The sequence below is a fragment of the Hipposideros armiger genome, unplaced genomic scaffold (assembly GCF_001890085.2).
Source record: "Hipposideros armiger isolate ML-2016 unplaced genomic scaffold, ASM189008v1 scaffold_283, whole genome shotgun sequence".
NCBI classification, from domain to species: Eukaryota; Metazoa; Chordata; class Mammalia; order Chiroptera; family Hipposideridae; genus Hipposideros; species Hipposideros armiger.
Window position 1 is genome coordinate 1,734,781 of NW_017731633.1, and position 19,070 is coordinate 1,753,850.

Here is a 19,070-nt window from a genome sequence, read left to right on the forward strand (position 1 = left end):
CTGTTGTTCAGCATCTTAGCTATAGAGGGCAGTGTCACTGGCCCTCATATGTGGGATCCGAACCGGGGCCCTCTGGCATCCCAAGCGAGTTCTTAACCATTGCGCCACTCGGCCGGCCCCTATGGGCTCATTTTCAAAAGCAGTACAACACAGAAAATATGAAGGAAGGGGCATCAACCACGATGTGTGGATCAGAGCTATCACCCGAGGTGTTGGGGCTGTCTTCATTCACTGGTGCACACTCACTTTTTCATTTGATTTGCAAGATTGGGACCAGAATTTATAAACTATTTGGAAACCTGCCTTTCCCCCAAAATGCACTGGGGGGTAACTTTTCAAGGTTTTCAACTAGAACTGTACTGGGGTTTCTTCATCTGGGATCTGCGGGGAGAACTGTATGTCACTATAATCAGTCTTCTTTGAAATCCTGTGTATTTCATTTTTTCTGCATTTGCAAACATTCATCGGAGAAGCAGTCCACAGGCTTCACCAGCCGGCAAAATGCAAAGGCTTAGAACCCTATAAAACCATCCTGTTCCTGGCAGCGTAGTACTACCTTGCACATTACATGCGTTTTAGTCAGCCTTCTTATGTTGGTGCTTAAATACTTCCCATATAATACAAGGTTGCTGTACAAGAATAAGAAACTGTAATTGCACCAAAAAAAAAAAAAAAGGGTGGGGTTGGAATTTAAATCTTCATGACCTCACCTCTCAGAACTAATCACTGTTGACATTTTGGTGTATTTCCTGCCAAAGTGTTTCTTTTTTCTTTTTTCATTTCTGCCAGAGCTGAGTATTTGTAGTAACTGTTTTCCCATTATGGAAGTGATAGGTGCTTGAAAACACTTCTAATTCTCATTTGAATTCAGAGCAGAAAAAAGAAACACCCCCATCTTTTGCAAAAACATCTGTTTTAGCATTTTGACACTCAGGCATTTTTTTATGCAATTTGTTTTTCCTACAAAAATAGAATGTATATTACATAAAGTTTTGTAACCTAAGTGTTTTCCTTTTTAGTGTATTACACACTTTGTTCTGTTTCATTAAATAGTTTGCAACATAATTTTTCCCCAACATATTCTTGTAAAAAATTTTTAAACATGTAGAAAAGTTGAAAAGACTTATTTAGTAATATGTTATGTTTCTACATTTGCCAAAGTGTTTCATTTGCTGCCCTCATTTTCATTCTAGACTGTTTATTTTTGTTGTCATTGTAAATTATGTCTTCTTTTTTATTTTTCCTTTTTTCCTCTTTTCCATAATGTAGAAGAACAATTAATTTTTCAATATTTGCTTTAGGTTTGGCCACCTCAATTAACTCGTATTCCAATAACTTTTCCCCCAACATTTTATTAGGAAATCATCGAACTTAAAGAAAAATTGAAAGAATTTTATAATAATCCCCCAGCTATTCACCATCTAGATTCTACCATTAGCATTTTACTACACTTGCTTTGTTAGATATCTCTCCATCCATCATTCATCCACCTTATTTTCTTGTGCATTTTTAAAGTTGCAGACATGGGTGCAGGTCACACATACACACTTCAGCCTTCATGTCTAACTGGCGCCCAATCTTTGTTTACAACTCTTTCTTTGATTCAAAGTGAAATGTACATATCATGAAATGCACACATCTTAAGTTTAATGTGTAATGAGTTTCCAACGTAGTTTTTAGCAACAGTAGAACAGCTATTCAAATGGACGGACTCTACTCCTCTAATCAATCCGCAATTGTTGGACATTCAGGTTGTTTCCTGTTTTTCTCCAGTGTAAACAATATTGTGATGAACATCCTCGCAGTCCAGCCTTTGCTCACATCGGGGGTTATTTTTGGCCACTTGGGTTCCCAGAAGGAGAATGGTTGGGCTAAAGAACATGCACACTTTTAGGACCTGTGATGCTTCTTGTGGGAAAGGCTGGGCCAGCTTTGTTCCACCAACAGTGGGAGGCGGTGCCATGGCTACTTCCCAGTGCTGATTTGATCTTGGTGCCTCTCGTCCTCAGCTGCCCAGAAACTCTGCCGCCTCCTGGGTCTGGGGGTGACGGATTTCTCCCGTGCCCTGCTCACCCCCCGCATCAAAGTTGGCCGAGACTACGTGCAGAAAGCTCAGACCAAGGAACAGGTGGGTGATGCTGGTGGCGGGAGGGCACAGGGCGATCTGGGTACCGTGGTCCTGGGTCTTTAAGCGGTTTATGCTGGTTTTCCTCACTCACACAACAAACTTTTGCCGAGGGTCTGCTGGGTTACCGGCTCTGGTCTAAGTGCTGGGAATAAAAGCAGTATTGGAAGCAAAGTCATGCCCTCATGGAGCTCAGGCTATAGTAGGGAAACAGATAATGAAAGAAGATAAATAAGCGGGATGCTTGTAGGTGGTAATGTCTTTTATGAAGGAGGGGCTTAGGGTGGTCAGGAAGGTCCTCTCTGAGGAGGTAATGTTCTAATTGAGCCAAATTGTTCAAGGCAGAGGGTGCAGCCCATGTAAAGGCCTTGGGGCTGGAGCAAGCTTGGTGAGTTGGGAATGTTAAGGAGGTCATTGAATCTAGAGAGTGAGGAAGAGGGTGGTTGAAGCTGCAGTCAGAGAGGTTGGGAAGGGACAGATCACACAGGATCTTAGGGGCCACAGTAAGGAGGTGAGTTTTATTCAGAGTGCCGCAGGTCAGCAAGGGTTTGACCCAGGGAGCAACTTGATTCAGTTTGTCTTTTGTAAAGACCCCCTTGTCTACTGCGTGGACAATTGGGTCCGGGGGTTGCAGGTGGAAGCGTGGAGTCATGAGTAGGCTACTGCCATAGTCCAGGCAAATGACAATGCGGCTCAGACCAGGGGTGGCAGCAGTGGGAATGGAGAAAAATTAACACAAGCTAGAGGTTGTCAGAATCCAGCATTTGGGCAGAGGCCACTGTCTGGCTCCGGGCTGGACTTGAGGTACTAGGGCGAAGAAGACACAGTGGGGGAGATGAGGACTAGATATTGGGGGTCATGCTGACCTGGGTTCCATTCTCACCTCTCACCTGAGGTACTATTTTTAGGATCCATTTTACAGATAATGAAACAGGCATAGACAGGTTTATTCACATGTGTGAGGTCACACAGCCACTGTGTGGCAGAGCCAGGATTCAAACCCAGGTTGCCAGGCTCCAGAGACCACCCTCTTAACTGTTATACTGTTAAAATTGGTTCAAGGGATGGGGGAGGATTAATGAACTAATGGGCCCTGAGCACTTCACATTGTACCTGGCACACAGTAGGGTTTCATTGGTTGGCTGTTGTTCATGTCATCATTCTTGATGAACCATGAGAGGGCCTGGTCCCCACCCAGTGTCTTCCTGCCAGCCCTGGGGGATGGGCTGAGGCCACTGATGTGCAGGCCCAGCCCTCACTGTGCACCATGCCCTGCAGGCTGACTTCGCACTGGAGGCCCTGGCCAAGGCCACCTATGAGCGCCTCTTCCGCTGGCTGGTCCTGCGCCTCAACCGTGCTCTGGATCGCAGCCCCCGCCAGGGCGCCTCCTTCCTGGGTATCCTGGATATCGCTGGTTTTGAGATCTTCCAGGTCTGCACTTTGTGCCGCCAGAGGGCCAGGAGGGCACCATCACTCTGGCCCTGTTCCCCTTGCCCTGAGTCCCCGTCCCCTCTCTCTGGGACCCCATCTCCCATCTCCCTGGGTCCCCATCCCCTCTCTCTGGGTCCCCATCTCCCATCTCCCTGGGTCCCCGTCCCCTCTCTCTGGGTCCCTGTTCCCTCTCTCACGCGTCCCCTCATCCCCTACAGTTGAACTCCTTCGAGCAGTTGTGCATCAACTACACCAACGAGAAGCTGCAGCAGCTCTTCAACCACACCATGTTCGTCCTGGAGCAGGAGGAGTACCAGCGTGAGGGCATCCCCTGGACCTTTCTCGACTTTGGCCTTGACCTGCAGCCCTGCATTGACCTCATCGAGCGGCCGGTGAGCCTGTGGCACCTCCTCCCACCCCCACCCCCTATACCCATCTCCCACACTGGCCACGACTGTGGTCCAGCTCCTCACCCTGCTGACCTCAGGCCTCCCCATCAGTAAAATGGAGAAAATGACACAGGCCCGTGTAACCGCCAGATAATACAACCGGAAATGTGCCTGCCACAGGGCCTGGCTTGAATCAAAGGGCTAATTGATGGCTGTAACTGTAACTATTATTCTCATTCACATTTGGTTGTAAGTCCAAGTGTCACTTATGAGAACTAAAAATTAGCCACAGCCAAAGTGTCCAATATTTGGTGGTCTGACTTAGTCTCCCCTTCCTGTCAATGGTCAGGCCAACCCCCCCGGGCTCCTGGCCCTGCTGGACGAGGAGTGCTGGTTCCCAAAGGCCACAGACAAGTCCTTCGTAGAGAAGGTGGCCCAGGAGCAGGGCGGCCACCCCAAGTTCCAGCGGCCGAGGCACCTGCGAGACCAGGCCGACTTCAGTGTCCTGCACTATGCGGGCAAGGTAAAGGTGGGGCCCAGTCTCAGGGCATGTGGGCGGGAGTGGGGACCACTTGGCTACAGGTATAGGGAGGGGGTGCAGAGGGAAAGCAGGGGCCACAGATGTCCACTGAGACAAGACACTGCCAGGGCAGGGGCCAGGAAAGTCCAAGGTAGAGTGAGGACTCTCTGATGAAGTCAGCAAAGCTTCCTCAAGGAGAGAGTATTTGTGGTAGGTTTTGGGGGATGGAAGGAGTTCACCAGGAGGAGAATTATGTGCATTTTATCTGCTCACTCAGCAAACATGTGCGTTTTGTGTGCTCAGCCCTTTGTTGAGTAAAGCTAAGGCTCTAAGTCAGACATGGTTTCTGTCCTCACAAAGGTCCTTATCTGGAAGGGACACAAATAAAGACTATTAGGACATAAGGCTGATAGATGCTTTAATGGGGGCAGCTAAGGGCAGTGTCAAAGCCCAGAGGAGGAATGTTAAGGGAAGGTTTTCACAGAGGACAGCAATGCTGTGTCTGAAATCTAAACCAGGGGTCGCCAAACATTTTCTGTAAATAGTTTCAGCTTTGTGGGCCAGCCTCTGTCACAACTGCACAATTCCACTGTAGCATGAAGGAAGCCACAGGTAATACATAAATGAATATATAAATGAAGGTTGTAGTCCAATAAAACTTTATATACAAAAAGAGGTGGGCTGTAGTTGACGCCTGGTGTAAATGATGAGTAACAGGCAGCCAGAAAGGATAGGCGAAGGGTGGGAAGGGCTCTCTAGGCAGAGGGAACAGCATACACAAATGCTGGGAGGCAGAAGCCACATGTTTCTTGTGTCTAGCATTCTGTGAGTTTCCCATACATTTTCTAAGACCTCTCGTGAGCCCAGCCCTGTGCTGGGCTGTCAGACCTGGGCCCTGGCCTCAGGGAGCCCCTGTCTGGTGGAGGGAACATGTACAACGAGTTGTGGTGGTCATGACTGTGACTCTGGGAGCCTCAAAGCAAAGCCCTGAGGACTTGGAAGGAGCCAGCCATGGGAAAATCCACAGCGTGGTAATTCCAGGCAGTGAGGATGGCAGGGAGAAAAACCCTGAGGTGGAAATGCGCTGGCACATTTGAGGAACAGTGTGGAGGCCAGTGTGACTGGAGCAGAATGGATAAGGAGGAAAGTGGTGGTAAATGAGATCATAGAGGTTGGCAGGAAAGTAAGGGAGAGGGCCATGTTGGTGCAGTTCAGAATATGGACACAAGGTGGCACCAATGCTCTCTTCTGTGGTGAGCCCCAGAGCTGGGCATCTCAGAGCTTCTGGGAGGCTAGGCTCCCTGAGCTACCTGGAGTGCTAATGAACCTGCAAGTTCATCACCCTCAATGCTGACTTCATTCAGGTTGACTACAAGGCCAATGAGTGGCTGATGAAGAACATGGACCCTCTAAATGACAATGTTGCAGCCCTCCTGCACCAGAGCACGGACCGGCTAACTGCGGAGATCTGGAAAGATGGTGAGGATCAACTTCCCCTGGCCCTGGTGCTCTGGGCATTTCTTCTCCCAAACCATAGTGTGAGCAACTTTGTTTCAGAGGTTAAGTTCTGAACCTGTGTTGTCTGCTCAGATGCAGAACTGATGTAGGCAGGCCAGCCTCACAATAATGTTCCCAATTAGTGATTGATTGATTGATTGATTGATTGATTGCTATCTTAAGCCAGCATCATAGTCAATGATAAAACACTCCTCCTTAATCAGAAACAAGACAAGGATACCCACTGTCAACACTGCTGTGAAACACTGTTTTGGCGATACTGGTGTATGCAATCAGACCAGAAAAATAATTAAGTATGTGACTATTGTAAAGAAAGAGATAACTTATTATTTGCAGATGGCATATGATCCTTTGAAAAATCAAGAGATTTGACTAAAAAAAATTTAATAACAACAAGAAAACGCAGAAGAATGGTATTTTACAGATTGGTCATTTTTTAGGCTTTGCTTTCTTTGCCCTCTCACAAAGTTCCTTTCAGGGCCCCAGGGAAAAAGAAATGAGCAACAGACCGAGATATAATTTTAGAGAGTTTTCTTGCTCCAACAAGACCCATGTGAATTTAGCCATGAGTCTTTTCGAAATGACACTTCCAGGAGGCATGGGCAGAAAAGCCAAATGTCTTTGTGGTAGGACCCTGCATTTTCCCAACCCTTGTCTGTTAACGCCCCCTCACCCCCACCCACCCTTAGAGGAGGTTTGGGAGATGACTTAATGCAACTGGCAAGGCTAGCACCCTGATTTTTCCTGATTTCAGCTTTTTTGACTCTGTCAGTTTGCCTTATTCTTTTATTGAAGTGAAAAGCATAGCTGTAGAAGTGCTAGCCCATACAATTAGGCAAGGGAACAAAATAAACAAGATGAGTGGTTCCCAAAATGAACTCACAGAGCAAAAGGACATGGGGTACTTTGATCTTGTGAGCTGATTTAAGAAAGAGAAATTTGATATTTATGTCTCATATAGTTTACACAAGAGGGACTGAAAAGTAGTGTTTGGTGTTACAAATCATCTCCTTCGGGCTGAAAATCTCCCCCTTCCCAGCTTCTTAAAAAATCTGTGCTTAATTCATGGACACGTAATAGTTCCTGGATCTCAAAGGATTCCAAGAGTGAATCCTTTGCAAAGAAGCAGCAAAGCCTCTTGAGTCCTAGACTAGAACCTGGCACAGTGGAAGTTAATTCTTCCACAGTTCTCCTGAACAAAGCAGTCACAAGGCCAGCTCAGATTTGAGGAGCTGCAAGTCACAGAGAAGGGTGGGAAATTGGGGCAATTTTTGCATCAGCCTCTATTACAGTGGCTCTGAGCCCAGAGTTGGGTGCCCAGCATCCTGGCAGCCCAGGGGTAAAGGCAAATGAGACAAGTTCTCCTCAAAGCAGCAAACACAACAAGCTGGGCAGGGGCATTGTTAGTCCTAGAGCTTCCTGGCAGCCAGGGCAAAAACACACACCTAATAAAACAGATAAAGAGTCAACCTCTAGGGAGAGAGATCTTTTGCCCCTGGCACTGAGTTCTCACAAGGACACTCGTCCTTTCAGCCAACATTGATGCCCTCAGTGGATAGACACAAAGGTGAACAGGCCGGTCTCCTTGGTTTTAAAGGTTTCTGGCCAGCACTTAGGTTCTCCCTTCTGCTTTGTCCTGTGCTGTTGACTAATAACCCTCTCTTTTTTCTTCCTGCCACCTTCTCTTCTTCCTCTCTTCTCATGCTACTCCCTTTGCATCTCCCCCCATCTGTCCTCATCCCCCAGAACATGGGGGCTTCCAGCAGTTCTCTTTCCTTGGCTCCTTCCCTTCATCACCCCCAGGATCTTCAGGGAGGCACGGCTCTGCCATTTCTCCGCCAGGGGGTGGGTGTTGCTGTGCATCGATGGGTGAGATTTGCCGGACAAGGAGGGTGGGTCTATTGGACCGGGAACCTGGTTTTCAACCTGGTTTTGTCCCCTCTCCTCTCCATAAGGAGGCTTCTCTTGCTTCTTCTTCCTCCTTGTAAGCTTCCTCAGCAGTTTCTGGACTGAATGCCTTCTTTTAACTAAATCGCATGTAAAAGTACAAACAACTGTAATAGTATCAGCTGAAATGTATTGAGTGTTTACTATGTTCTGTGCACTGTTCAAAGCCCTTTTACGGTTATTAACACATAGGACCCTCTGAACGACCCAATGAGGCAGGTGTTAGTACTATTACCCCATTACACAGATGAGGAAATTGAAGCACAGAGAGGTTAAGTGACCAGCCCAAAGTCACATGGCCAGTAAGTGGCAGAGCTGGGATTTGAACCCAGGACATCGGATCCCAGAGCCTTAGCTTTTACCTGTGCTATAAGAACTTAATAAGTGATCATTATCATTTTGATAATAACTGGAAGTATGGCGGTGGAAGGGAGAGTTGAACCTAGGGAGGAAAATGCCGTATCTGAGCCCCCACCATACACCGGCCCGGCAGGCCTAAGTGCGGATTATCTGGTTGACCTCTGATGACCCTCATTATTGGAGACAGCAGGACATCAGATTTTGCCCCAGCTGCAGGATCCTGAGAAACCTGGCATGATTCAATCATTGAACTCGAGACGGAGGAATGAGTATTCCTCACTAGCTGAAGTGATACCATCCAATGACAACAGAGAAACAGAGTTACCATGAAATTAGGACTTCCTTGAAAAATGCTCAATATGGAGGCATATTATTTCAAATATTCCATGTAAAAGCCAGGCTTTATTACATTTTTATTTTTATTTTTTATTTTTTATTTATTTTTCTTAAAGTTTTAGCAGAGGATAGTTTTATTAGGGCAGAAAGTAACAGCTCTCAAAATGAGAGGGGGTCCCGACTGGGGGTCCCCTATTACATTTTTCATATGACTCAGGTTCCTAAAAATTCATCTGTAAAATGGGGCAATTCTTACAGGCCCATAAATAAGCCAGCATATGTAAAGTGCTTTGAGCACTGCCTGGCAGAGAATATGTGCTAAATAAACATTTACTGTTGTTGTCATCATCATTTGTCAATAAGGAAAATGGAGATAATATCCTTGAGGAGAAGAGGTGTCAGAGGCCAGGTTTCAAGAGGTCTCCCACTGCCTGGGTTCAAATCCTAGATCTGCAGTTTCTAAGCTGTGTTGCCTTGGCTACAGTCTTCTACCTTTCTGAGCCTCAGTTTGCCTGTCAGTCTAATGGGGATAGTAATACCTACCTTAGCAGGAAGGTGAGGTGTTTCATATATAAAGTGTCAGATCCTATAAATGGTAAGACCCTTGACCTTTGGCCAACCCAGTCCCCCCAAACCAGGTTGCCATTCTCTCCCTACATCTGATTTTCTCTTCACACAGTGGAGGGCATTGTGGGTCTGGAGCAGGTGAGCAGCCTTGGGGATGGCCCACCGGGTGGACGCCCCCGCCGGGGCATGTTCCGGACAGTGGGACAGCTCTACAAGGAGTCTCTGAGCCGCCTCATGGCCACACTCAGCAACACCAACCCCAGCTTTGTCCGCTGTATTGTACCCAACCATGAGAAGAGGGTAAGTGACCCGGCTCGGGGATTGGGGCAGCCCTGGCAGTGGGTCAAGGCCTGGCTGCTTGACTTGGCTGGAGCCACATCTGGTCCCAGACTCACCTCTGACTGGCTGTGTGACTTTGAGTGAGTTACTTCTCCTCCCAGACTTAATGCCCTGTTAGGGAAATTCATTCATTCATGGGACTTAAATTTTATTGAGCACCTACTAAGTGCCAGGTAATAGGGATACATTAGAGAGAGAAGCACAGCCAACCCCTATTCTCACAGTCTAATGGGGCACATAGACATTCAACTAAACACCCACAATGAATGTCCAATTGAATTTGCAGGGGTGGTAAGTATCACATAAGGTTTGATCTGGTCAGTGAAGTCAGAGAAGGCTCCCTGAAGGAGGTGTCAACTGAGCTCTGAAGGATAAGTGGTGTTCTGAGCAGAACAGCTCATGCAAAGTTCCTGTGGTAGTTTGGAGCATGGAAGGTCCAAGGGATAGAAAGAAGGCCGTTGGGGCTGGAGCTGTCACGTAGGTGTGGGGAGACCATGCCTGGCCTCCCAAAGCACCAAAAGTTTTTTTTGTTGGGAAAATCACAGAATGGGCCTTGTGGAAAGGGGTCAACATAAGTGGAAAATAAGACCACAAAATTAGGTGCTCGAGGCTTACACTGTCCTCGGAAAGTAGCTATGGTTATTGGGTGGGTTATTGGGTGTGTTTCTCTTTTCTCTTGTCTGCAAACACCATATTTTATTAAATCTAAGACACTTTTATTTCTGATACTTTAGCATCTCTGAAGTTGGGATATGGCTTATAATCAATAGCTTGTCAGTTTAATTGACAGCAGTTTTTCTTTCTTGGTGGTATATAAAATAACAGTGTGTCTTATAATTGATGGTAGCTTATATTTGATGAAATATGGCATGCATGGACAGCCATTTCTCTAAGAAGCCTTGGTCCTTTTTAGTGGAGAATGGTACTTAGAGTCTAAGATCTGGGTTCTAAGTGTGCTCAATGGTTTTAGGGTGTCACTCCCAGGACCTCTCAGTAAACAGAGCTATGCATATATACTTAAATGTATATACATGCATATACATAGGTATACGCATGTACACATGTATATGTATGTACACATTTACTTTTATATTTATTTTTAGAACTAGCTTTCTGTATTGAAAATCATGAGTTCATACCAGTATGTCAAATCCAGCCCAACATCACAGAGTTATTTGTAACTGTTTCCCTTATACAAATTTGTAACTTTTTTTTTCTTGCAACAAGGAGAAACCTGGGTCCTATAATATAGTACATATTTACTTGTTTTTCTCAGTCCCCTTTTATTTAATAAATCTCCTGATTTTGCTGGGAGGGCGCAGCTCACTGGCCCATGTGGGAATCGAACCGGTAACTTTGGTGTTACATGCACTGCCCTCCAACCAACTGAGCCAACCGGACACCCACTGGCAGCTCAGCTCCAAGCCAAGCAGTTGTCTTCAATCTAGTTGTAGAGGGCACAGCTCACTTGCCCATGTGGGAATCCAACCGGCAACCTTGGTGTTATGAGCCCACGCTCTAACCACCTGAGCCAACCGGCCACCCCTATTAATGATTTCTTGACCACATTTATTGTGAACCTCTTCCAGTGGACTGTGAGCTCCCTCAGGGCACGGATTTCTGCCTGAAATGTAGTAGGTGCTCAGTAAATTAGGTTGGACCATATGAAATTGCCAACCATTTTTTGCCTGGCCAAAAAAATGGCCATTCCACCTTGGCCGCTGTCCTCCAATGAGTGGTGCCCCCATCCAGTGAGTGGCGCCCCCTAATGGCCAGCACTGACCCCGCGCATATGAACCTCTCTCCACAGGCAGGGAAGCTGGAGCCCAGGCTGGTGCTGGACCAGCTGCGCTGTAACGGTGTCCTGGAGGGCATCCGCATCTGTCGTCAGGGCTTCCCCAACCGCATTCTCTTCCAGGAGTTCCGGCAGAGGTGAGCCGGTTGAGGCGTGGGGTGGGGCTTGGACCAGGAAGCCACTATACCTGTATCCAAAGTCCCCCATTGTTACTTCTGAGCCAGGGGACTTTTCTCCTCTGTGATGTGGGAGAACATTACCCACTCAATGTGCTCCCTAAGAGAAAGGACATAGAGTGTTATACTGCCATCAGCATGTTGCAATCGGCATTTTTAAAAAAATGCCGTGGAATAGGATAAGACAAAAAATATCAACACACAAGAAGCAAATAATATGGTAAATATTATAATAAAAATTATACCTCATATAAGCTGTATTTAGCAGTGCTGTACATAAGAAATAGAAAATGGGCCCTGTATACAGTGTAAAATTTTCTAGTAGTCATATTTTATTTATTTATTTATTTATTTATTTATTTATTTATTTATTTATTTATTAGCTGAGCCATCCTGCCACCTGTTGGCAGCTCAGTGGCAGCTCAGCTCAGGCTGGGAATTGAACTGGCGACCTTGTTGCTCAGAGCTCACACTCTTGAGCAAGCTCTTAACCAACTGAGCCACTCGGCCAGCCCTAGTAGTCATATATATATATTTTTTAGCTGAGCCATCCTGCCACCTGTTGGCAGCTCAGCGGCTGCTCAGCTCGGGCCGGGACTCGAACCACTGTTGCTCAGAGCTCAAACTCTTGAGCGAGCTCTTAACCAACTGAGCCACTCAGCCGGCCCCATATTTTTTAAAGTAAAAAGAAACAGGCACAATTAATGTTGACAAGATATTTTATTTAACCCAATAAATCTAAGATATTAGGTAATATTAACATGTAATCAGTATTGAGATATCGTGCATACTTTTTTCCTACAAAGTCTTCAAAATGAGGTATGTCTTACACCCACAGTACATCTCAGTTCGGACACTAAATTTCCAGTGGTCAAAGTGAAATGTAGTCCTATCAAAACAACGAAGTCGTGTTTAACAGAAAAATTTTTTACACTGCTTCGGTTTTTAAATTGAAATTTTACTTAGTGAAAATTAAATACAATTAAAAATCCAGTTCCTCAACTGCTCAGGCCACATTTCAAGGACTCAGTAGTCACATGTGGCTGGCCAGTAGCTGCCATATCGGACAGTACAGGTCTGTAGTTTGCTACTCAAAGTGTGGTCCCCAGACCAGCCGCACCAACATCTCCTGGCAGCTTCTTAGAGATGCAAATTTTCAGGCCCCACCCAGACTTATTGAATTAGGATCTGCATTTTAACAAGCTCCCTGGTGATTGATTGAGAAACACACACACACACACACACACACACACACACACACACACACACACACACACCTTTCTCGATCACCAATCATAAAATGTATATTATATATGACATGTATGTGTGTATATATTGTATATATAACACACATTATTTTATATGAAATGTCAAGATCCAGCAGGGGAAAGGCTCTGAGGACAGACACGTATGTGTTTATAAAATATATTATTTTTACTCTGAGTTGCACTCAGAAATTTGAACAAAACTGCTTTAAAGCACTTAGCTTAGGGCCTGACACATAAGAAGTATGTATTCAAAAACATTGGCTGCAATTTTTTTTATTCTTACATTTCCATTCTGAGACCCACTGTTGTTTTATGTCTCGATAAAATATGGTGGTGGCGTAATAAAACGCTCATAGTCAGCACGTGGTAAGTTTCCAAGGAGTGGGAGCTTTTATTGTCAACGTTGGTGGTGGTGGTATTAATGCTCTTAGCCCAGTGTGTGACTCTCAATAAATGATTGAATGTTCATTTTTTTTTACTGTTCTTGTTATTATCATCTTTGTTATCGCTATTTGTCACTCTGAGCACAGTGCCAGCCAGGGTGACGGTTTGCTGTAACTCTCTACCCCCCACCCCTCCCCGCCCACTGTAGGTATGAAATTCTGACACCCAACGCCATCCCCAAAGGCTTTATGGATGGGAAGCAGGCCTGTGAGAAGATGGTGAGTGAGTACGCTGTGGAGCCTGAGGGGTACAGGGGTGTGTGTGTGTGTGTGTGTGTGTGTGTGTGTGTGTGTGTGTGGTCCCAGGTGTGGAGGAGGTGCTGGGTCCTCTCCTGTCATTGCCCCTCCTTGTCCTCACTCATTCTCCCCACCCCTCACAGATCCAGGCCCTAGAACTGGACCCCAACCTCTACCGTGTGGGACAGAGCAAGATCTTCTTCCGGGCGGGGGTCCTGGCTCATCTGGAAGAGGAACGGGACCTGAAGGTCACAGACATCATTGTGTCCTTCCAGGCAGCTGCTCGTGGATACCTGGCTCGCAGGTGGGGCACCACACTGTCTCCTGGGGTCCCATTGGCTAAGGCTGGGACAGGGAGGGGTTGACCAGATAGCTCCAGATGTCAGGGCCTCCAAGATGGTAGAATGGCTGAGAGACAAAGGGATGGAGCCAGCTCCTTGTTCTGCAGTCGCTGAGGCCCCCTATGGGCAGGCCCAGTGCTGAGCGATGCTGAGGACACAGAGAAAAGCTAGACTCCTCCATAGGGCGACCAAGCATCCCACTTTGCCTGGGACTGGAGGTTTCCCAGGATGTATGATTTTCAGTGCTAACACAGAGAAAGCCCCAGGTAATTCAGGTCAAGGTCATCATCCTACTGGCCAATCCTTGAGGGACTCAAGTCTGGAAGGGGAGACGTACACCACAAAGTGTCACAGTCTGGGGCAAGGTGTGCTTTGATGGGGGTCTTACAAGTGCAATGGAAGGCCCTGCAGACCAGGACACCCCCAGGTTATACTTGATGACCAGGTGGACAAAGGAGAATGGGAAGTGTTTCAGGCAAGAGCAACAGCTCGTGCGAAGGCCCTGTGATATGAGAACCTGGCACGCTTCTGGAATGTGGGAAGTTTGTAGGAGTGTCTCCTTCTCCCTTGGAACTGGCCCAGAGGAAGGAGCAGAGGAAAAGGGACTCCCAGATACCAGGCTGAGGGTCGGGGACCTTGTCCAGGGATACTGGGGAGGCACAGGAGGGCTGTGAGCATGGGAGGGGTAGGTGTAGAAAGATCCCTCTGGAGGCATGTTGGGGATGGACTAGAGTCTGGGAGGCTGGGGAGGAAGTGGGGGTGAGGGTCCAGGTGGGCAAAGATGAGGCCTGAACTGGGGCTGTGGGGACAGGGCAGAGAGAGTCAAGGACAGGAGGACTGATGAACTGGATACAATAAGATTTATCAATACTAGAATGATGCTTGCACACAGTAGGCATTTAATAATGGTTGATTAGTTGAAAGGGGCTTCGCTCTGTTGCTAAGGGGGCTGGGCCTGGAGGGGCTGAGCACGCACCCTCCCACATGCCTGTTTCCCCACTCAGGGCCTTCCAGAAGCGGCAGCAGCAGCAGAGTGCACTGAGGGTCATGCAGCGGAACTGTGCGGCTTACCTCAAGCTGAGACACTGGCAGTGGTGGCGTCTCTTCATCAAGGTGAGGGCGCCTGGCAAGATGGTGTGGCCTGAACAGCGAGGAGACAGGACCTTGGGGACAGGTCTGCTTGAGCAAGTGACTTCCTTGTTTGGGCCTCAGTTTTCTGTATCTATAAAACGGGACTAGTCAGGCCGGCCTTTGTTAGCCAGGATTCTTTAGGTAGCAAGTAACAAAAAAATCTGACTCAAACCAACATGAGTAAAACATGTAGGATAGCTTCAGTTGCAACTGGATCCAGGGGCTGAGTTGGGAGTCCCGAGGACCCCCTCAGATTCAATGATTCACTGGAACTCAGAGAAGCTGTTATACTCATGGTTATAGTTTATTACAGTGAAAGGACAGAGATTAAAATCAGTGAAAATGATTGGCGCACAGGGCAGAATCCCGGAGACACCAGGTGCTTCCCCTTGTCGCTCCCAGTGAAGTCACATAGACAGCACATAATCTTCCAGAAACAACATGTGACAACACACATGAGATAGTGCCTGCTGGGGAAGCTCACCCGAGCCTCAGTGTCCAGAGTTTTTATTGGGGTCAGTCACATAGGCATGGTTGAACGCCCACGTGGTTGACCTTAGTCACTCCGTCTCCAGTCCCTCCAGAGGTCAAGTTGATACCATGTGGCAGAAGCCCCCAGGTGAACAAAGTCACTCTTATCAGGAAGGATATTCCAAGGGTTTAGAGATGATCTCCCAGGAGCTGGGGAAGAGCCAGTCCTTCCTTTGAAATGAGTGGGTTTTCGACAACTCAGGCCTGCCTACTCATTAACCATTGTTAAACCATTATTGCACAAGGGTCCAAAGAGTGATGTGAGTTACTCGACATTCTGTTCTCCCATTTGGCTTTCTTCCATGAGGGTCACCTGCACACTTTCCCACTTGGGAGCCACCAGCAGATTGAGCCCCACTTCCTTAGCTAGGCCAGAACTCAGAGTCCCAGGTTTCACTCTCATGGCCTGGCTGGGATCATGTGACTATCCCAGATCAGTCACTACACCTCAGATGAGCCAGGCTGGCACCACATGCCCACCCAAAGCAAAGGGGCGGAGCGAGGTCATCAGGCCCTCTGTGAGCTTGGGGGCAGGGTGTTTCCCCAATGGGGACTTGGAGAAGAGGAAGGAGTGTGGAGATTTGGAGGTAAAAGCCCTGCTGTTCAGTGTGATTCTGAATACAGTGTCTGAGCTGTCAACCTATATGCCCTCAGCCAGTGTTAACTGAGCACCTGCTATGTGCCAGTAACTTTTTAGGGGATCGTGATAAGATGGTAAATAAAAACAGGCAGAGCTGTGCCCATGGAGCCCATGGTCTAGGGGAGGGGTTGGCAAACCCAGGGCCAGCCGCCTCTTTTTGTAAATGCCCACTGGTTACTGTATTGTCTGTGGCTGCTTTTGCATTAACAGCAGCTGAGTGGAATCATTAAAACAGACACAGGATGGCCTGCAAAGCCCCAAATATTTCCTAGCTGGCCCTTTAAGAAAATGTTGGCCTACCCTAGGTTGGGAGCTGGCGGAGGGCGGGTTTGACAGCTATCAATGAATGAATCCCACTAATAAATACCAAGTTATAGCTGTGATAAACGCTATGAATTAGGGCAGAAAAGAAAATAATAGAATAGAAAAAGGCTCGTGTAGAGAAGAATCAAGTAGAGCGAAGAAGAGCCGAATAGAAAGCAATAGAACAGAAATTATCAGAGTGTATCCCACTTAGCAAGGGGGAGGGTAGTTTTGTGAAACTTCCATTTCGGTTAATGATGTGTGGTGCCTGTCACTCCCACCTGAATCACACCATGTAAAGTGCATCTCTCACCATAGACCTGGGACTAAGAACTTTGAGAAACACTGTGCTACAGAATAGCAGCAGCCAGTGTCTCTTGTATGCAAAGGGTTTATTTAGCAAAAAAGGAACACGTTTAGGGCAGCTTGCCATGCATCCCTGACTGTTCTTTACAAGTGTTAACTCATTCCAAAAACCCTGGGCTGTAGGGGCTGTTATCTCCATTTTATAGATGAGGACACTAACGTGCTTGTCTGAGGTCACTCAGCTAGCCAGGGGAGGAGCTGGCCTTGGAACCCAGGAATCCCGCCCTGATCAGGGTGTGAACTCTTAGCTCCTCAGCCAACCAGCCTCCCACCTATTCCATTACCTTGACCTCCCCCTAGGTGAAGCCACTGCTGCAGGTGACGCGGCAGGATGAGGTGCTGCAGGCTCGGGCTCAGGAGCTGCAGAAAGTGCAGGAGCTACAGCAGCAGAGTGCCCGTGAAGCCAGCGAGCTCCGGAGCCGCTTGACACAGGTAAGAGGTGGGGCCATGGGTGGGGTGTGGCTGTGGGCGGAGCCAAGTTGAGCTGGGCGGGGATTCTGGCTGAGCCTGATGTGACCAGGGCAGGGCTGTGGGGAGAAGGGGTAGGATAAGGCAGAGTCTAGGCATACTGGGGCTCAATAGGATACAAAATTGTGTGGTGTGGTTGAGCCATGGTGTACAGGAGGCAGGGCCCTGGGGATGTAGTCAGGGTATTGGGTGGGGGGCTGGTTCTGCCAAACCAAGATGCTCAGGGGGCTGGGCTCCAGGAGCTCTGCCATGTGGCAGGGCTATGATTTCCAGGCGGAAATTGATTGTTTCCTGTATTTCTGGCATCTTAAAATAATGCTGAAGCAAACCCCTTGAGCATTTGTCTGTTCACTTTTTCTGAATTATTTCCTTTGATTAAATTGCTAGGCATAGGAGTATTAAATGAAGTGTGAGATGGTTGAAAGGCCTCTATGGGGCTATCTGGAGGATGGACTGGAAGAGGGAGAGACTGGAGGCCAGGAGGCTGGAAAAGAGGCTGGGGAGAGAATCCACTGGGAAAGGATGAGGCCTGGGCCTGTTGGGGCTAGGGGAACAGAGGCAGGGACAGAGCAGAGAGAGTCACGGGGCAGGAGGGACGGATGGGGCTGGACGGATGGCTGTGAGGAGCTAAGGGAGAGGACGGTACCCAGGGGTCTGACTCATGACTAGAAGGATGTGGAGGCATCCTGAGATGGGGACCTGGGGTAGGAACAGGTTCGGGAGCTGTATGTCAAACAGCAGAGCGAATTAGGGTGCAGGAGGGACCTGGTGCTCCACTGAAAGCCATCTTGGGAGCATTGCCTGCCGACCCCTGACCTCCTACCCCATCCCTAGCTGGAAGAGGAGCGCACCCGCCTGGCAGAGCAACTGCGAGCAGAAGCAGAGCTGTGTGCGGAGGCTGAGGAGACCCGGGGGCGGCTGGCAGCCCGCAAGCAGGAGCTGGAGCTGGTAGTGGCAGAGCTGGAGGCCCGCGTGGGGGAGGAGGAGGAGTGCAGCCGCCAGCTGCAAAACGAGAAAAAGAGGCTGCAGCAGCACATACAGGTCTGGTCCCCAAGTGCCCGCAGGCCACCTCCCCCACACCCTTCTGTCTCTCCCGCCCACCTTTGCTTCTGCAAACCTTTCTCTTTGGGCCATGAATCTGCAGAAAACTCAGCTCAAAGTGGCTTAAGCAAAAAGAATCCTTTTTTGGTTCAAATCATGGGAGACTCTGGAATGTATGGGCTTCAGGCATGGCTGGATTCAGGTGCTGAAGTGATATCCTCTGGCCTCTTCTGCCACTGTCCTACTCCTGGCTCCATCTGCCTCTGAGCTGCTTCCTTCACAGGCCAGCCACCCCCACCCCGCCCCCGTGGCTGCCCTTCAAAATCCAGTGTGTACTTCACCCTTGTGGCACATCTCAACTCAGATGCTAAATTGTCATTGGCAGTACTTCGTCTGCATTTATTATGTGTCATAGCTTCTTCAGCTGAAAAAGTACATTGACGTACCCAAGTTATTCCAAACATACTTAAAAGTTTTCCAGTGATTGTTTTTAAATTTAAAATCAATAAGTTAAATGGAAAATTCCGTTGCTCAGTCATCCTGGCCACATTTCAAGAGCTCAGGTGTGGGTTTTTTTGGGTTTTTTTTAAAGATTTTTATTGGGGAATTGGGGGGATGGGACCAGTACAGGGGAATTGGGGGAAGGGGAGCAGACAAGTTGCTGTCGTTTTGTTCTTCAGTCTAGTGTGGAGGACGTTGCTTCACTGGCCCATGTTAGTATTATCATTGTGCTCTTCCCAGGCGAGGCACATCAATCGCTGGCTTCTGGACGGCCGCTCACTGCGGCTGCTGGCTACA

At 47.9% G+C, this 19,070-nt stretch overlaps 1 protein-coding gene across 1 annotated transcript in view; it reads left to right on the plus strand.

The window, feature by feature from the left end:
• MYH14 (myosin heavy chain 14) overlaps positions 1–19,070 on the plus strand; it is a 96,825-nt gene that overhangs the window by 27,776 nt on the left and 49,979 nt on the right. Inside the window, exons 12-24 of the mRNA XM_019658163.1 lie at positions 2,010–2,128; positions 3,404–3,556; positions 3,775–3,948; positions 4,295–4,468; positions 5,830–5,944; positions 7,730–7,828; positions 9,306–9,493; positions 11,343–11,464; positions 13,364–13,433; positions 13,595–13,755; positions 14,797–14,905; positions 17,064–17,195; positions 18,066–18,272. Of these exons, the coding sequence (XP_019513708.1) occupies positions 2,010–2,128; positions 3,404–3,556; positions 3,775–3,948; positions 4,295–4,468; positions 5,830–5,944; positions 7,730–7,828; positions 9,306–9,493; positions 11,343–11,464; positions 13,364–13,433; positions 13,595–13,755; positions 14,797–14,905; positions 17,064–17,195; positions 18,066–18,272 (1,823 nt within the window). The remainder of the gene's footprint in view (positions 1–2,009; positions 2,129–3,403; positions 3,557–3,774; positions 3,949–4,294; positions 4,469–5,829; positions 5,945–7,729; positions 7,829–9,305; positions 9,494–11,342; positions 11,465–13,363; positions 13,434–13,594; positions 13,756–14,796; positions 14,906–17,063; positions 17,196–18,065; positions 18,273–19,070) is intronic.